This window comes from Chelonoidis abingdonii, chromosome 3 (assembly GCF_003597395.2).
Source record: "Chelonoidis abingdonii isolate Lonesome George chromosome 3, CheloAbing_2.0, whole genome shotgun sequence".
Classification (NCBI taxonomy): Eukaryota; Metazoa; Chordata; order Testudines; family Testudinidae; genus Chelonoidis; species Chelonoidis abingdonii.
Genome location: NC_133771.1, coordinates 117,932,104 through 117,952,089, shown reverse-complemented (window position 1 = coordinate 117,952,089; position 19,986 = coordinate 117,932,104). Strand labels below are relative to the sequence as shown.

At 38.8% G+C, this 19,986-nt stretch overlaps 1 protein-coding gene across 3 annotated transcripts in view; it reads left to right on the top strand.

Annotated features, from left to right (window-relative positions):
* The window catches only part of KATNA1 (katanin catalytic subunit A1), a 29,239-nt gene that overhangs the window by 6,749 nt on the left and 2,504 nt on the right, over window positions 1–19,986 (top strand). For 2 of the 3 annotated variants that reach the window (XM_075064038.1, XM_075064036.1), the window contains exons 2-10: window positions 2,327–2,500; window positions 3,266–3,423; window positions 6,415–6,598; window positions 8,069–8,190; window positions 9,340–9,445; window positions 12,796–12,954; window positions 15,003–15,129; window positions 16,860–16,994; window positions 17,836–17,962. In XM_075064038.1, the coding sequence (XP_074920139.1) occupies window positions 2,330–2,500; window positions 3,266–3,423; window positions 6,415–6,598; window positions 8,069–8,190; window positions 9,340–9,445; window positions 12,796–12,954; window positions 15,003–15,129; window positions 16,860–16,994; window positions 17,836–17,962 (1,289 nt within the window). In that variant the 5' untranslated portion in view covers window positions 2,327–2,329. The remainder of the gene's footprint in view (window positions 1–2,326; window positions 2,501–3,265; window positions 3,424–6,414; window positions 6,599–8,068; window positions 8,191–9,339; window positions 9,446–12,795; window positions 12,955–15,002; window positions 15,130–16,859; window positions 16,995–17,835; window positions 17,963–19,986) is intronic. The other variant, XM_075064037.1, reaches the window with a different exon arrangement.

Here is a 19,986-nt window from a genome sequence, read left to right as displayed (position 1 = left end):
GCCCATGTTCAAAATTCTTGCCGCTGTTCATTGGAGCGCTAACACCTCCATGCTTTGGAGCAGGGACTTGAAATTTGGCAGGCAGGGGAGCAGTCTTTTGAGTGTCAGGGATGTGCCTATTGCTTCTCTGTGAAAACTGTGATTTTTTTTTTTTCACCCTCCCCCCCATATGGTCAGTGGCAGCTAGTCAGTTTTGCACCTAAATTCTTCAGAGTCCAGCTTTACCAAGCATGCTTTCTCCCAGGGCTGCAGAGGCTGAGAAGTACTTTCCCTTTAATTGCTCCTCCCTGCTGCTCTGGGAGCCACTGTGGTACTGGGCACAGGAACTGAGCAGGGAGACTCTTTCCTGTACTCTGGACAGTGGTAGCACTGGTAGAGCTGGGTAGTTGAAGGAGGAGGAAGCAGCCACAGTGGAATGCAGAAAGTGGATGGAGGGTTGCAAGAGTCAGTGGATGAGGGGAAGCACAAGAGGAGGAGGGAGATAGGAGCCCGTTGGGGAAGAGTGGAAGAGGGGGCTGGGGTTTATTATATAGGTTCAGAAGGGAAGGGGGACAGAAGCCACAGGTAGTGGATTGGAGCAGAGTGGAACAGGCAGAAGGGTCTATAACAGTGGTTCCCAAACTTTAACAACCTGAGAACCCCTTTCACTAAAATGTCATCTCATGAACCCCCTCCTAAAAATGAATGTTTCCAGGGATTTTCTCCTTTACCTGAGTATAAATTATAAAAGCACTCACTTTGACCCTAGGCACCCCTGTATTTGCACCCTACACACAGAGTGCAATAATATTTGAACAAAGTATGTGTTGAGGTATCATATGAAAGCTAGTAACATGCTTGTTGTTAGTATAATTGTAAAATGCATGTGTAAATGTTATATATGAAGTTGTGAATTCTCTCTGTATGATGTTACTAGAACACGTTAAAGACCAGACAGCCTCATCTAGATAAAGATCATAAACAGGTCTGTCCTAGACAAAGGATTGTTTACATAATTGCAGTAAACAAAGCTGTTGAGCTGAACCATTAGGAGTTATCCTGATCCTGAACTTGAAAGACTGAGAATTATCAAGGTTCCTGGAACCTAGAGAGAGACAGGAGACAGAATCTCCAGCAGGCCTTTCTGACTTGTAAGACAAAGGCATTCCCTTTGGGGATATAAGCAATGGAGTCCATCTTTATCCTTCACCTTAGAGAACAAAGAAACCAAGCAATTTGATCTCTGTGTTGGGTCCTGGATAAGCCTGCTAGTAAAAAACTGGAAAGGAGATTGTTGGGTGAAGAATCCATCTTGAACAAAGACTGTATCTTACTAGTAAAAGTTTTAGATTTTTAGATGTTTTCACTTATTTGCTTGTAAACATATCTTTCTTTATCTCCCTTACTTGGTATCACTTAATCCATTCTATTTTGTAAATAAACATGTTGGCTTTTATTATTGTCCCATGTTGGTGTCCCTAGCCTCTGTTTACCAGAAGCTGGGAACGGTGACAGGATGGATCACTTGATTACTTGTTCTGTTCATTCCTTCTGGGGCACCTGGCACTGGCCACTGTCAGAAGACAAAATACTAAGCTAGATGGACCTATGATCCAACCCAGTATAGCTGTTCTTATGTTCATTATAAATCAGTGCTGTGCAAGTTCACTGAAGTGTGTGCTTCCAGAAAGCTAACAGGTTGGAATGTTTTTCTGTTTCTGTAAAGGCTGCAAACCAACACTTCTCTGTGAAAGTCCAATGAGAGGGACTGGTCCCTCAGTAGGACAATTTGGGGGCTTGAAGAGTACTAAGGTCAGCGTGCAAGGTGTAGCCAGGTTGGGCAAAGTCACGGTGAGGTGTGTGGGCTGCTGGTAGGCTGTTGGGTCAGAGCTCTGGACCAAAGCTGCACTGCCACAAGACACCCAGGGTTACAAGGCACATGGTGACCTGAACCCCAAACCATGACACTCACTACCTCCAGATTCTTTTACCTGAAGGGATAGGGAAAAAAAGTGTGGAGGAGTATATTCAGTCATGGCTCCCTATGTCATGTAGTCTCTGCACACTTGCATGTACTTAACAGTAGGTTCTATACTGCATGATAACTCAACTTGTATGTGAAACTTTTTATTACACATCTGTGATTATAGACAAGTGTAATTCATTTGTATTTTTATATTGATAGTTTTTTTTTCTTCCAGTGTGTCTCCTCTTAATGAATCTATTCCCAGCATCCCTGTTAATCAGATGATTAGAACGTGTTTAATTATCTGGAAGTTACTTCACATGTATGCTTTGACTTGTTTTCTTGTACTGAATTTTCAGTATAACTATTTAATTTTTTCAGCTAATGTTGAGTATGAGTCTTGTTATGATTAGCGAGAATGTAAAACTGGCCCGTGAATATGCGTTGCTGGGAAACTATGATTCTGCAATGGTCTACTACCAAGGAGTACTTGACCAAATGAATAAATACCTCTACTCTGTCAAAGATGCATATCTGCAACAGAAATGGCAACAGGTGAGCAATCCTGTTTTGACAGTTAATATTTCAGTGGTAAAGTATTAAGCTAATATAAATGATTTAGTTTAATGTTGAGTAAGAAATGTAAAAATATCTAAACTATTCCCTGGTAAACTGTAATACAACTATATATTCTTATTTAGGGCTTCATTGGCTGATTTGTCTTTGTCGCCCCGGCAGAGTAATGGGTGGAGAACAACACTGAGTTAGTATTGTACTAACTTGTTTGCCAGTTTGACTTTTAACTGTGTCAATGAGTGCCCTGGTTACGCTTCAGTTTATTTAATTCTTATCACTCTTATTCTTATTGCAATATTTCAGTGGTGTGGTTTTGGCTGTCTAATACAGAGTGAGTTAAGACCACCATATTCATGTCTTCTTTACCCTCCTAAGGGTAACCCAGTCTTTTTTCATTAAACTGTTTGTGTGTGTGTGGTTTTTTTTTTAAGACTGTGAAATAAAAACCAGCAGCAGGTTCTATGGAGTTGGTATGAAACCCATCTCTATTCATTTAGCTGACTGATTCTTCACAGGTGTAAAATTGTGTTAAGACAAAAAAAAAAAACCCTTCACAAATTTAATGTATATTATTTCATGTTCTGAAGCATAAGTAGTATTTTAAATGGATTAATTTAAAGCATCAGGTTTAAGATACTAGCGAAATCTTGTAGAATCCAGCAGAGTTCATTCACATGCTTTAGCATGACTCTGTTAAAAATTTGTTAGTAATATGCTTTAATATACTTCATATTTTTGCATTAGGTTTGGCAGGAGATAAGTGTGGAAGCTAAGCACGTGAAGGATATAATGAAAACACTGGAAAGCTTTAAGTTAGATTGCACTCCCTTGAAAGCAGCACAGCAAGAATTACCAGCTCGTGATGGAGAAGTGTGGTCCTTGCCCGTTCCAGCTGAACGTAGGTAAGAAGAAAATTGGTAGGAGCAGGTAACATATAATAAAGTAAAAACATGCTCCAATTTCAATGAGAGTCTGCAGTTGGAGAAATCCTCCCTATTTTTAGGGCTAAGGTACAGGGCTTGGAAACTGACACCTAAATAGCCAGATTTTGGGAAAGGACTTAGTTAGATTTCTGGATCCTACTTAAGGATGTCGTTTTCTTTTTGTCTTTAATAGTCTGATAAATGTGAAGTGTCAGCCAGCTTTCTAGCTGTAGTGTGAAGACATGAGTGTTCTGGAGGTTCCAAGGAAGCTGACTTGCCACTGTTGTATTTTTCTTACCTCCTCATCCTCCCTGCAATGATTCTCATTGCAGCTAGTGTGAAGGAGAGGGAGAAGTATCTGCTACTCTAGCACTTTCTACAGCCTCTCTTTTTAGGGTCATCTTTTCCTAGTGCATAACTCCTGGGCTTGCCTTTGCTGCTGCCTGTAGCTTTCCCAAGCAAGAGCCTGAAATAGGCATGATATTTTGACTGTTTTTGCTACCCAGTGTTCTGAGAGGTCAGTTTCACTGTTACTAATCTTGGTAATTCCAATTTCAACATCTTTGTCAAGGAGCAGAGGCATTGGAACGATGTCTGCAGATTAAAGAAAATATTTCAATTCACATTTTTGGAAAGTTGCCTTTGCAGCCAAGAAGGCTTGATATAATTATTTTTTAAAAAATGGAAGTTTAAATTCTGTAGAAATTGAAGACTTGGGCTCTGATCCCACACGCTGTTTTGTCATAGATTGATCCCTGTCCCCATGCAAAAGCTGCTGACTTCATTTGTACTTCCCCTAGGAGGAACAGCTTGCAGGTTTAGGACTGAAGTCTTTTTAACAGTGTTGTGATTTTTGACTAAGTATAATTCTTGTAGAGGTTTCGGTTGCTGTGGTCCTAAAGATGGAATGGACGTTGGAAAGTGTTTTAATGTTGATCAAGAAGTATGCTTAAACTAATATTTTAGAAGTGAATATTTTACTGGCTTTAGTCTTGGATAGTGGTAGTATCGACAGTTCCGAATGAGGATTTGGGCCTTGTGCTAGGACAGTCCCTGTGTTGAAGAATATATATTCTGAAAGGCAGAACAGTCAAATAGGGGGTGGAGAAAGGATCAGTCGGTCAGAAGATGACACATGTTCATCTTGGTTATTACCCTGCCCTCCTTTTAAAATAAAACTTAATAAACTAAACCAGAGATTTCTATTTTTAATATTTAACCCTGCCTGATCTATTTTTAAACTAACTCTAACCTTTTCTATTTATAATTTCTTTATTTAAATTTGCACATTTTATTTTTTAACCCTAGCTTTTTTACTTCTATTTTAATCCCACCTGGCCTTTAAGCAGTTAAATAGGTTTCATTGCTTTGCCCTCAGAATGCTGTACTTTGACTACAACATAACAATCCTCTTTGATCAGATGCCAGAAATCTACCGTTCTGTCTCCTAACAGGCTTTAGTGACAATGAGCACAGCTCACTTTGCAGGGGGAAAGAAAATTCTGTTTGTCACCAGACTACTAAGGAGCAGGAAAGTTAGCTGCTGCTTAACATTGACCATATTAGCATTAATTTTATGTAGGTTCTTTCATCTCTTGCCTACCACCAGGGGTCGGAACCAGGTTGGGAAAATGTGTTGCTATGGAAGCCAGAGAGAAGTTAAGCTTTGTTAAGGCACAGAATCTCCCCGCACATCTCTTAGGATACTCATGAGATTTTGTGAACTAGAGATCTCCTGCACATAACCCTCAACAGGCCATTCAAGTCAAACCTCATGGAGTTTCCTCTTCTTCATTCTCAGAAATAATCCATAAGAAAACAGTTTGGTTTTTAGGATTGTAAATTGGAATTTTTCTGAAAGCACAGCTGCAAAAATATTTGTATCAATAGGAATGAGTCTTGCTGGTACCAAAGAATATTAAATACATACTAATGCTATACAATACATGCTAATTGTAGTTAGAAGATTGTGCATCACATGTATTTGCAGAGGAGAGACCATGAATTAAAAAAATTCAGTGATCCCTTCCATACTTATTTGCATGCATGTTTCTAGAGGTTGTCCAAGAGTCTCAGGAAGAGTAGGAGAGACTTCTTGTAGTTTCAGTGAGAGTTCTCAAGGTGGGAAATTTACACGTTTAGAAAAAATTGCCTTCTCTTGGGTTAAGCTAGACATATTGAGGAGGTTTTGGGAAGGGAGTGTGTGTGCAGGGTTAGAAAACAAAATATTGGAGGCTTGAGATGAGACTTGGATCCTGGTCAGGCAACTTTGTATTAAGAAACCTTACCTTTTTATCAGTAACAAAACTTTTTAAATATTTTGCTTCTAGGAAACGTAGATTAGTGAGCTATCATCTCTGGAGTCAGAATCTGATGGTTCTTGTATTTCAAAAAAAGCTGCAGTTGTACATATAGTTTTTTGTTATTGATTAAGTGCCTAAACAGAGAGGGGCAATGTTTTGAAGTCCCCAAAACCTTTTTCCCGCGTTGGTTTGCAAAGTCTGTTTGTCTTCTGTAGAGGGTGAAATGTTCCAGTGGATTTTTTGACTTATACTGACCAGTGATCCAGCATTCATGAGAAGCCTTTTCATTCTGTGCCAGTGATCAAGGAAGAATACTCTGGTAAAGGGATTTCAGTTTCTGTTGGACCATAAGTGGTGTACAGCACCAAGAACATTGGTACTTAACATATTATAAATGTATTAGGTAGGCTAAGTATAGACAGAGAATGAAGTGAGTTTGAAAAATATGAAATCTCAGTGACTGTTGTAAAATAAGTCCTGTTTTCTGAGCTTAGTTTTTTTTATATTGGCAACTTGTAATATTAGTGGCATCTTAAAATTAAATAGGTAAGAAAGATTACTTAACAGATGTAGATTTTATCTTGGGCAATTAATAGTTAAGATTTGATGAGGTTTGATAAAGCTCACCATAGACTTTAAACTTTTTGTATATGTTATGACCAATCAGACCTTCTCCAGGAGCCAGAAAACGTCAGTCTGTTCAGTGCAATGATTGCAGAGGTCACAATAACCGTGTAAGTGCAGCTGTCAGAGGCCCTCACCGGCCTGCCTCTCGAAATCCTAATGATAAAGGGAAAGCAGTCCGTGGCCGAGAAAGGAAGGATCAGCAGAATAAAGGAAGAGAGGAAAAGGTAAACTTGTGGATTGTTCATGAAGTTTAGAGATTTGTGGTTTCATTACAGCCTTACATTGGGGGATAGGGAGATGACTAGTGCAGAAGTTGTTGTCTTTGACCAAACGTAACACTTGTATAGTGCTTCTCATATTTAAAACACTATACAAACATGAAACCTTGGCGCACATCTGTAAGGTGTTTAATGGATGAAGATAAACACTGAAGGATAGCATAGTTGGCTGAAGACCACATAGATTAATTAGCAGAGTCAGGGCTTAGAACTTGCCAGTTGCTGACCTCCAAATCCTGTACATGTTCCTCTAGACCATATTGCCTCTTTGTAAAGCCCTTCTTTCTATGTAACTCGGACCTTATACAAGAGTTCATTGGACATTCTTGGACACGGCTGTTTACAAGAAATATAAAATCGTTATTACTTCAGTCCTCATTTCAGTAGCTGATTCAAATTTTCAGAGTTGGAGTGAGTTATTTTTTTTTTATGTACTACTCTTGCAATGACAGAGTGTGAGGCTGTTGCCTTGTATCTTTCAAAATATCTGGAAGCAGAATTTCTCAGGATTCAATTAACTCTTAAGGGAGATCTTAAACCTCTCATTTAGAAGGTCAGCCTGATGTCAGCTACTTACATTTCTCCTGTTTAAAAACAAACTAGCAATATGTCTGGATTCAATCTAAGAACTGACCTATTCTTGCAGTCAGAACTAGGAACCATTAATGGTCAGAACTGTGCAATTCATAGAAGGACAGTATCACCTCATATTAACCTGATAATGGATAAAATAAGAGATCACATTCAGCAAGTAAAATCCGTCTTTGACATAGCTTTCTAAAATAAACCAATGTATTTACCAACCTATTAACGTCCACAGAATTGATGGATAGAATCCAGGGTTTACTTCAGTTTCTGTAATCTCTAAAAGTTCTTGGCTATAGGGGTGTTGTGCATAATATAAACTGCCTAGTTAGAATTTGACACCTGGAAATGAAATAGCATGTACACCATATTGTGTATCTTTGTAAATTAAACAGCTTGGGAGTTAGACTGGTAGGCAGGGTTCAGTGCTTTATACTAGTGATAGTATCAAATCCTACTCCCATTGATTTCAATGCGAGTCTTGCAGCTGATTTTTAGTAAGAGCAGGATTAACCCTAATAAGTAAAATGCTACATTGAATCTTTAGAAAGATGGGGGTGGGGGGAATATTTAAAATGTTGCCTCTGTGCCTTCAGTGGGCTTTGCTGATGAAGTGTTAATGAAAAGTTTTCTTAACCAAGTCAGATTGATTGATTGATTTCAATTAATAAAAGCACTTGGAAAGCATCACCGGGGCAGAATATTTATCCCCAAAATTCCAGCCATTGGTGCCACTGCTGGATCTATCCAGGAGAAGGCAATATATAATACTGCAGTACAGCCTTTCATGAATTCAGACGGTCACATGTATCAATTCTGTTTTTAACATAGAACAAGTCATCATCTGATGTTTCAGAATCTGAGCCAAAGAGGTTTGATGGTATTGGGTATGATAAAGACTTAGTAGAAGCTTTGGAAAAAGATATTATTTCTCAAAATCCCAATGTTCGATGGTAAGTTTGAATAAAATTAAGCTTATATCCAGGTTGTGATTTTTCTGTTGTAAAGTGAAGGCTATCTTTTTGGGATTGACTTTTTAGCACATTAAATAATTACAGCTACATTGTGTTTTGTATATTAAAGTAACTATGCTTGCTTGGATGTTTCTAGCACTCTACTTTTAATTACAGGAAAACTGTGGTGGAAAACTTCTCCAGTCAGCCCTATAGCCCAGGCTACTCATGCATGAGGCACTATTTGAGTATATGTAAGATTATATTAGGTCTGCCAGTGTCTTTTGACAAGGCTTTCTGCGGTATAGGTCTATGCTAGCAAAAGGACTTGTCACTAATGGGTCAACCTGAATTGGTGCTGAAAATAGTGTTACTTCTAGTGTGAAGGATAATCATTTTTCAGCATTTACAGAAGGTGTTGAAACCTAGTCTCAAACAAGAAGGGAAACAGTTTCCTTGAATATGTTCATCAAAATATCACAAGTTTAGGGTTCTTGGGCTGCCAAAATCCTTGGTGGGAGAGCTACAGAACAGGCAGTGGTAACATACAAGCTTCCCCTAAACTATCTTAACCACTGTTCTTCCTACCTGACTGGACAGAGAGGCTGAAGGTGCAAATGAGAACGTAGTTTAATTTCAATGTCTTTTCAGTCCTTGGCATGTCTGTGGAGATTGCCAACAAAGATGCTAGTTATAGTGATGGCACAATTGATGAGAGAACTTGCCAACTAGTAGTATGATTACAGTAGAGCTGGAAAGTATAATTTCCAGCTTGAGGAGACATACTCATGCTGCTCTGATCATGTTAGTGTGCTAAAAATAGAAGTGTAGCCACTGCAGCACAAGCAGCAGGAGGGGCTAATTGCCCCAAATATGTACCTGTGCTCTTGGATGGGATTGTACTCCAGGAGTCTAGTTCCTCTTGTTGGTCATGCAGCTGTGGCTACACTTTTATTTTTAATGTGCTGCAGGTTTGTGTATCTGAGCTGGAAATTGCCTCTTCCAGCTCCAGTGCAGATATTCCCTAGAAACAGAACTAGACCATATAGGCTATTAAATAGCTATTAATGGTAATGAAAGTGTTTGTTTGCATCTTGAATTGAGCAGTGATCAGGCATGTGTTAAACATTTTTTTTCCTTCTCTACCAGGGATGATATAGCTGACTTAGTTGATGCCAAAAAATTGCTCAAAGAAGCTGTAGTCTTACCAATGTGGATGCCAGAATTCTTTAAGGGAATTAGAAGACCGTGGAAGGTAAGAAATTGCTGATTCTTAGCATGCAATGTAATTCTAAGACCTGTCCTAAGAGGGGCACCTGAACTGACAAATGTTCTGCGTATAGTATATCTACCCATCTTTGACCAAAACTTTTAAGGCAACTATGTGTCATTTGAATACGTATGAAATTAGTATAGGCTGACACACATACTGGCATGTGTGCATTCTGTTAGTATTCAAGAAAGTAATATTTCACTACAAAGTTTTGAATAGAATCATAGAAATGTAGGACCGGAAGGGACCTCAACAGGTCATCTAGTCCAGTCCCCTGCACTGAGGCAGGACTAAGTATTATCTGACCTTCCTTGATAGGTGTTTATCCAACCTGCTCTTAAAAACCTCCCATGACAGCAATTCCACAACCTCCCTAGGTAATTTGTCCCAGTGCTTAACTACCCTTAAAGTTAGGAAGTTTTTTTCCTAATGTCTAACCTAAATCTCCCTCACTGCAATTTAACGCCAGTGCTTCTTGTCTTATCCTTGGTGGTTAAGGAGACCAATTTATCACTCTCCTCTTAATAGCAATCTTTTATGTACTTGAAGACTGTTATGTCTCTCCTCAGTCTTCCGCAGACTAAACAAACCAATTTTTTTTAAGTCTTTCCTCATAAAATGTGTTTTTCTAGACCTTAGATCATTTTTGTTGCTTTCCTGTGGACTTTCTGCAATTTGTTCATATCTTTCCTGCAGTCTTCTGCTCAGAACTGGACTCGGTACTCCAGTTGAACCCTTAACAGTGCTGAGTAGAATGAAAGAATTACTTTTTGCATATTGGTTACAACACTTCTGCTAATACATCTCAGAATGATGTTCACTTCTTTTTGCAATAGTATTGTTGTGATCCACTATAACTCCCAGAACCTTTTCTGCAGTACTCCTTCCTAGGCAGTCATTTCCTATTTTGTATGTGCACAACTGACTGATCCTTCCTAAGTGGAGTACTTTGCATTTGTCCTTATTTAATTTAATCCTATTTAATTTAAACCATTTCTCCAGTTTATCAAGATCATTTTGAATTTTAATCTGGTCCTTTAAAGCACTTACAACCCCTTTCAGCTTGGTATTATCCACAAACTTTTAGTGTACTCTCTGTGCCATTATTCAAATTATTTCTGAAGATATTGAATAGAACCAGGACAGATCTCTGAGGCCCCACTGTATATGGCCTCCCAGCTCGATTGTGAACCATTGATAACTACTCTGAGTGTGTGTGTGTTTGTTTGTTTTTTTTCAGCCAGTTGTACACCCATCTTATAGTAGATTGTCTTCTAGGCTATATTTCTCTAGTACAGAGGTGTTCAGACTGTTTGGTGCGCCCCCTAGGGTGGCTTGGAGGAACTCCTGGGGGGTGGGAGGGGAGTGGCGATGCCAGGCAGCTTGTGACCACTCCTGCAGGGGTGGGAAGGGAGCACCACTTCCAGCTCTGACTCACCTCAGTGGGCCACAATATCTGCTATGCCCATTTCCACTTCTGGCAGACTCTGAGCCTAGTGCTGGCTCCGTCCCCAGAGACCATTGCACTTGTCTTCCCCCAACCCTGAAAACCAAAGCAGGGAGGGGCAGAGGGCCAGGTATTAGCCCTGCCCTAGAGGTGCAACCTGCTGCTGAGGGAGCCTTGCCTGTGCTGTTGGTAAGTATCTGTGTATTTGAAACTTACCAGTGTTGGTAATTTTAATTAAAGTTGTGTTAAGGTCTCTGTTAGGTTTATAAATAGTCTATCAAGCATACTTTTGCATGTGTCTATTTTTGTCTGAGTTGCAGGGGTACAACCAAAATGTAACTCAAAGAGGGGGGCTCAGCTCAAAGTTTGCAAATTGCTACTCTAGTTTGTTTATGAGATGGTCAGACATGTGAGACAATATCAAAAGCCTGAAGTCAAAATGTATCACATCTACTGCTTTCTCCCTATCCAAAGGTTTGTTAACCTGTCAGAGAAGGACACTAGGTTGATTTGAAATGATTTGTTCTTGACAAATCTGTGACACTTATTTACCACCTTATTATCTTCTAGGTGGTTACAAATTGATGGTTTGATTATTTGCTCCATTATCATTATCAGATTACCGAAGTTAAGCTGAATGGTCTGTAATCCCTTGGGTTGTCTTTATTCCTCTTTTTATAGATAAGTACCTAATTTGCCTTTTTCCAGTCCTCAGGCATGTCTCCTGTCCTCCATGAATTCTCAGAAATAATTGCTAATAGCTCAGATTTCTTCAGCCAGTTCCTTAAGAATTCTAGGATCTCTTTCATAAGGCCTTAATCACTTGAAGACATCTAACTTGTTCTTTTCCTATTGGAGCCTGAGATTCTACTCCATTTACACTGATGTTCTCTGTTAGTTGTCCAATCACTGCTAACTTTTTTGGTGAAAACTGAAACAAAAAAGGCATTAAATTAACATTTTGGCCATTGCTACATTTTCAATTTTTTGTCAGTGTCTCTTCCCCCCTCTGGATCTTTTAGTAATGGGCCGACCCTGCCCCTCATTGTTGTCTTGCTTCCCATGAATTTGTAAAATACTTTTACTCTTTATATCTCTAGTGAGTTTAATCTCATTTTGTGCCTTGGCCTCTCCAGTTTTGTCCTTAAGTGTGTGTGTGTACTCATACTTTGTAATTTGACCTAGTTTCTACTTTGTATGACTCTCTTGTTTCAGGTCATTGAAGATCTCTTAATCAAACAAGGTGGCCTCTTACCACCTTCCTATCTTTTCTAAATATTGGGGCAGTTTGCTTTTATGTCCTTAATAATGTCTCTTAAAAGACCTGTTAACTCTCCTGAACTCTTTTTCCTTTAGCCCTGCTTCCCATGGGATCTTACCTATCAACTCCCTGAGTTTGTTAAAGTCTACCTTCTTGAGTGCATTGTCTTTATTCTGCTGTTTTTCCCTCCTACCATTCCTTAGAATCATGAATGCCATAATTTCTTAATCGCTTTCACCCAAGCTGCCTTCCACCTTCAAATTCTCAACTAGTTCCTCCCTGTTTGTTGGAATCAAAGCCAGAATAACCTCCCTCCCATTTGCTTTCTGCACCGTCTGTAATAAAAGTGGTCTCCAATGCATTTGAAGAACTTATTTTCCCAACAGATGTCTGGGTAGTTGCAATCACCACCAAGCCCTGTGTTTTGGATGATTTTGTTAGTTTAAAAAAAACTTCATCCACCTTCTTTTCCTGGTTTGGAAATGTAATTAAGCAAAAGTTCGTACTAAGTAGTCTAACGCCGAGGCTATCAAACAGTTTCTTAGGCTATGTTTGTTGCAGTGGGTTTTTCACTAGCCTTAACAGATTTTGGTACATCACTTTGGACTGTCTCTTTTCAAATAGGGTGTGCTGATGGTTGGTCCACCTGGTACTGGAAAGACTCTCCTTGCAAAAGCTGTAGCTACTGAATGCAAAACAACATTTTTCAACATCTCTTCATCAACACTTACTTCAAAATACAGAGGAGAATCTGAGAAACTTGTCCGCCTGCTGTTTGAAATGGTGACTAAAACTCTAAAAGGAATAGTGGGTTGTAACTCTTGTTCCCAGAGCAGTGAAACTTAGGCAAGATACAGTGTTAGAACGCCTCCAAGCTAAGGCCTTATTAGTTATATTGAAGTTTGGGACCCTTCCATGTTTTTGGTGTGTGTTTGCGTGTATAAGTATGCACACAGATATTATTTATGGAAAACCACTTGTAAAATTGACAGAATGGTCTAGCTTCCTGCTTAGCATATGTGCTTATACCTCAGGTTGAATTAAAGCATAAGCACTGCAGGCCAGGCTTATGGCTACAGTTGCTGGATTCATGTGACTGCATCAGAATCTCCAGTTTCATTTTAATAAAGATTGCTATTCCTCATGGCTTTAAGAAAAACTGAATAGTGTAACCAATGTAGTGATGTCTGCCTGAGTCAGCAAGCAGCCAGAAACAATAGCTCAGTGGTGGAAGGAGGGGTTAGGCATGTTGTGATGTAGATGTACCTGAAGGTGTATAGGAAAGTTGTACTTGTATAAGATATGTGAATTTAAACCATTATAGTTGTACCACTATACACCCCATGTGGACATGCTGATTCTAGTATAAGAGAGCTTTTTTTTTTTCTGGTTTAAGTTAACTTCTTTGAAAATAGTTTAAAGTAGACTGAAAAAGCCACTCTTAAATATGGTCACATAATCATCCACTATATAAAATGCGTAGTGTTCCCTTTTAGCAGAATAACATAAGAAATTTTAATTTTCAGTTCAAATCATATCATGTGGCTAAGGCTCAGTAGTCTACAGAGCATGTGACACTTGCAATTAATTGGATGGACTCAGTAAAGACTTTTCTACATCACCAAGTTCAAATGCAGTGCATTCTGGGGTGTAGTCTTGCAAAAGGTGGTTATTGTAGCCTCAGTTCTACAAACAAATCATATCACATTGCTATGGGAACTTCAGGTTTGAATTTATTGAAGTTGACCACATTATACCTGGATAAAGGCATTAAAGTTAATGCCATATACAGCAACAGAAAATATTATATATGCACAAGGCAATATGTTATAGTTGCTGTGGGACAATAACTTTGAATTCCTGGGTGTGTTTCTCTCTGCCTTTTATCAAATCTCAAGCGCTGGCTAGGATTAGCACGTGGCTGCCGTGCTACAGGAAATAGTGTGGATCAATCAGTCGGTGGCACTCGCTCGTTGTAGTAATATTGAACTGATTATCCCAGCATGGTTTTAGTGCTGACTTAGTGAGATTTGACCTTGGTTTCATTAAAGATCTCTAACACCTCTAACACATGTTACGGGTGTTAACTTTAGTTCCCTGGTCAGATAGTACCTTTGATAATTACTGTGCCTATTGAAATTACATTCTGGAGTGCACATTGTCAGTTTGAGCTGGATGTGACATTCATTTCCATTGTAAATTATTTTATATTGTTGCTGCAGGCTGTTGAATAGCTTGCATGTAATACTCTAGGGCAGGGATCGGCAACCTTTCAGAAGTGCTGTGCCGAATCTTCATTTATTTACTCTAATTTAAGGTTTTGCGTGCCGGTAATACATGTTAACGTTTTTAGAAGGTCTCTTTCCATAAGTCTATAATATATAACTAAATTACTGTTGTTTGTAAAGTAAATAAGGCTTTTAAAATGTTTAAGAAGGTTCATTTAAAATTAAATTAAAATGCAAAGCCCGTCACACCAGTGGCCAGGACCCAGGCAGTGTGAGTGCCACTGCAAATCAGCTCGTGTGCTGCCTTCGGCACCCAGGCCATAGGTGCCTACCCCTGCTCTAGGGGTTACTACACTTGATTAGATAATGTTCTGCTTTTAAATCATTGCTGCTGAAAGCATACTTGCTCATGGTATGTATGTTTGAAAGGCTGAAGGTAAGGGAGAAGACATGTTGCCTATTTATTTCTATTGTGTTGAATCACCAAAGCCAAGACAGCACAGCAGTGCTTATAGGCAGCTGTAGGAGATGCCACAATTCCAAAGAAATCAGCTTAAATAAAGCTTAAGATAAACAGATGCAGTTTCAGTTTGATTTCTCTAGGCTCGATTTTATGCACCAACAACTATATTTATTGATGAGATAGACTCTATCTGTAGTCGCAGAGGAACCTCGGAGGAGCATGAAGCCAGCCGACGGGTGAAGGCAGAACTACTGGTTCAGATGGATGGTAAATGAACTTAATCATTGTTGATGGTTCTGGGTTACAGGAAGAAATAAAAGGATTGAAGTTTAGGCACAAAAACTTAATTATGCTGTTTTAAAAAGGTAGATTAAAATGATAAACACACACATTACTCAAACTCAAAAGACACTACAAATATACTGAGCTTATCCTACACTACCTTATCTACTCCCACAAACACACACTTCAGTATCTGAATCACAACTTCGTATTATAACTTCAGAATAACTGAGCTTCTTCAAAGCTGAGGAATCACTGAGTTCCCCCTCACAATCACAACTCTTATATAACCTTATGCTTTCCACAAGTGATTTTTTTTTTTTTTTTTTTTTTTTTTTTTTTTCCCCCTTCCAACCTAACCCTTCCCTCTTGGTAGTCCAATAAAGTAAAGCAGTCAGATGTAGCTGGATAACTCTAGAAGCAGAAAGTCTTCAAAGACAACCGTCACTAAGTGCTCTAGACTGTCTTCTATACAAGTGATTTGAGTAACTGTAACCTGTCCGAATTTAAACTTCAGATGGCAGTTATCACCTCCAACAGGATTCACATAATGATACTGTTTTTAAACAGAATTTTAATAAAAACAGCACACTTCAGTTACTTTCTACAATTAATTTAAACAACTGTTACTGTGTAGGAAAAACCCACGCCAGTTTTATTTGTGCAGAAAATTAGCTATTTTTAATTTCAACTTCTTTGCTAAACATTGTTGAATATGTACTTAAAGAAACCTTGAAATCCTTTGCTAATCTGCAGAATAATTTGTGTTAGAATTGCAGGAGTCAGATCTTTATTTTTTTTTAACTTGAGAAGTCTGATCCTACACCCATTTAAGTCTATAGAGAAACTCCCATTGACTTAAATAGGAGCAAGGTCAGAGCCCTTGATATACTTTCCTTGCAACTCAAATATTTGCATCAGTAATGAATTTTTCATTAGCTCCCTTTTTTAGCCATGGAATTTTGGAATATTCACAAATGGTATCTTGATATGCTTCAATATTAGGGCAAACAGTACAGTGGGTATTCCAGGATCTATCACTGATTACAAGCAAAATCTGTCGGTTTTGTCATTAGACTGAATTACAAATAAAATACCCTGGTAACAGATGTAGGGATGACAATTCTAGTAAAACACATCTTGGGTTTTTATTAGTAAAAGCTATTATATTGTGTCACTAATTTAACAATGCTTTACAGATTAAAATTCTTCCTCTCTGTTCAGAAGAGTTTTAGTCCATGGACCTAAGCCACCAGTCTTGAATGCTGACCTTCCTGGGACGACTTATGTTAATAGGAATTACTGAGTAAGGGATTCCAGTATCAGGCCTACAAACTGGAGGGGAAGATCTTATTTTGAAAGCCGCAATTACACTTTTTGGCATGGCTGTTAATGAAATTTTTGAGTGCCCTTATTTTTAGTTCCATTCTGAGTTTTCACATTGACACCTTGTGATAAAGGCAGAAATCCAGGCAGCTATTGCAGAATTGTCTGCATGTTGATGCAGAAGGACTTGCCCATCTTGTGAAACTTACATCAATGTTAACCTCAGTTCTCTGACCTAGAATTTGCAGTTCTTCATCCCAAAATGCCAGGTAGAACTAAAATTAGACTTGCACTTTAATATTACACCTCAGAGTATCCATGATTCTGTATCCATATAGGATTTTCTCATGGTAACTGAGTAGGTTTAACTATTTCCCCTCCTACCACAGGTGTTGGAGGGGCTGCTGAAAATGATGATCCTTCCAAAATGGTTATGGTACTTGCTGCTACTAATTTTCCTTGGGATATTGATGAGGCCCTAAGACGACGACTAGAAAAGAGAATTTACATTCCTTTACCATCAGGTACAAAGATTTCCTTAGATTTAAAAGAGAGGAAAAAAGGCTGATCATTGCTTCTTTTATTTTGTGATGAGTCTTGTGATTGTTAGCAGTATCTTATTATACTGTGTCGGACATCTGGGTTCAGAAGAGACCTTTGAACTTTGGAGGCACTTTACCCTGAATGTATTGTATTGTTTGGTTGAACTCATTCATGGTCTGGATATGGAAGATAGCTGCCAAGTGATGAAGAGAGTGCATCAAGTTCCATAACACCACAGACAAAGCATTAAATTGGCAGGTACGTGTGGGTATAAGGCCAATGGATACAGAGATTAACCTAGAACGGAGAGGTGAAAAACAATGTAAGGATTATAATTGATCTGAATTTCAAAAATAGGAATGCAAAGTTAACAACCCTAAAAAGTGGCTTGACTTTCAGAAATGCTGAATGCCTAGCTGCAACCTCTTAAGTCTAAGGAGGTTGTGGAAGCTCCTTCACTGGAGGCTCTCAAAAGGAGGCAGGATAGCCATCTGTCTTGAATGGTTTAGACACAACAAATCCCGCATCTTTGCAAGGAGTTAGACTAGATGACCCTTGTGGTTCCTTCTGACCCTATCATTCTAAGTCAATTTGCGATCGGCGCTTCTGAAAATCAGGCAACTTGTTACGATCCTAAATACAGACTTAAGAACTTAACTTTGGGCTCCTGTTTCTGAAAATATTTGCCTTCTGAATTGGGCTTTACATTTAGATGCAGAATAGAGCAAAGGAGGACTAAAACTAATTAGAGCCACCCTGCGTGTATCTTATCTTTTGAATTACGGTATTATAGACATGCTATTTTTTGTGTGTTTTGTTTAGCAAAAGGCAGAGAAGAACTCTTACGGATAAACCTGCGGGAGTTGGAACTGGCTGACAATGTTGACCTTGGAAATATAGCTGAAAAAATGGAAGGTTATTCTGGTGCAGATATTACCAATGTATGCAGGTATGTCAAAATTGCAACCTTATAACAGTTTCTCTTGTTGAATCACTTATTTATGAACTAGTTAGCCTTAGAATGTCCAGTAGTGACCCTAATTTGGTGACTGAAATTGACAGTACTCTGAAAATACAAACCTCGCCACTAAGTTAAAGGCTTAATGTAAAGTGACTTGGTTCTCTGAGTAGTCTTCACATTTTGTCTGCTTCTTGAACTGAAAGCTCTCCAGGGCAAAGGACTGTCCCCCACTCTATGCAATACCAACTATGATGAGGGCTTCCCCAACCTAATGGCAGCTTTAGTGAGTTATCAGGACAAGTAATAAGTAACTTGGTACTTTAGAGGGGACCAAAGGAGTGGACATGAATAGAGAAAAGTTTGCTCTAAATATTTGACTACTGTAAACTGAGTTGAGGCAAATACAATGTTAGATGAAGTAGCTGCTGCTCTTTTGTGTGTGTGTGTGTGTGTGTGTGTGTGTGTGATGTGTAACTATAGTGGCTTTTATTTCAACTTACAGTGTATGAATGAGGGAGGCATAGAGAGGGGCACTTAGCCAAAATGTTGTTTGTAGGATGCTGAACGTAACTATGCTACTACGTTTTCTTTTAAAATATATTTTATTGTCCTAAAATAGCTCTTCTGCTAGTTGACACTAGATTTACTACACAATCCAGTTAATACTGGTTGAAATATCAGTTTTATTGTCATATTGGGAAAACTGGAACATCGTTACGTAAGAAAAGAAACAGAGAACGGAAGGGAGTGAACAATTTTTTGATGGGGAGAGGAGAAGGATGCAGGAGGAAGAGGTGTTTTAGACAAATATTAAGGGAGACAAGTTGTTTGCCAGAAAATGGACAACTTCATGATGCAGTTCCAAGGAGAATTGCAAATTGAAATGAGAAATGAAAGCACATCAGTCAGTTCCATCTTCACCAGGTGGTTCATTTCAACCTTTATCAGTTGTTAAAGGTCTATGCAAAGGACCTATTCCAAACCAGAGAAATCCTTACTTTGTTCCCTGAAGCTTCTTCAGAAATATGGTAGATACGTAAGGGTCCCTTAAATAAAATCTTCAATCACATTAAATGTGTCTTTAATTAAATGCATTAATTTATTGAGAAGTAGGATTCCCTAAGAGAAAGATTTAGCTTTTTTAGTAAGTTTAGTGTTTTACACACATCAGAAGATGCTAAGCAGACCCAGCAGAGCAGGGATTTTATTTCCTATAATATCAATCTCAAGGTCTGTCTCCTCTAGGATTTTGAGACTTTTTTAGATTTTCTGGGCCTGTGAATCAGTTTGGGGTATGAGCATCCTAAATTTGCTTGAATTTTGGGTCTCTTGCTGCCTTTTTCCCTGCACAATATAGACAAATCTCCAGACTTTGTTTTAATGTTCATGGGGGAGAGTAAGTTAAAGAAGCTTCTACAGTGGAAAGCAAGTGCCAGACCCTTGCTAAAGTGTCATATAGTTAAAGCTCCCAGTAGTTCCCTAAAAGAGAACTCTCTGCCCGAGGCCTGCCAAGAGGTGGCTATTGTTGCAGCAACTGATCTTGGAAAGATAGAAGGAATGAGAAGATCTGGTTTTTAGGACTTTTTTTTTGTCTCATTTGCAGCCAGTTAAAGCATTATCAGTACTACGGTATAAAGAGTAAGTTTTTATAAATAGTCAGCAGTGTATCTAGCTGTCTCTTGACACCCAAGGCCTACCCTATTAACATTTTTATCGTGCTGAGTAATATATCCTCTTTTACCTGAGGAGGAACAGAGAAGAAAAACAAATTAGGTAGTTTAGTTCAAGTCCGTGAGAGCTTTGAAATAAAACTTTGTTACATCATTCACTTGTGCCCCCTCCTGACAAGGGCTTTAATTGCTGCTATTGGTCTGTTGGGCTTCTTTCCATCCTCAGGGTGGACAAAATCATGATTTTATCAGCACCTCCCATGTGGCCTGGTCTACCCTTTATATTTGCTAGTGAAAAAGATGAACCAGTAGCTGTAGTAAAATGAAATAGTAGTTTTAGTT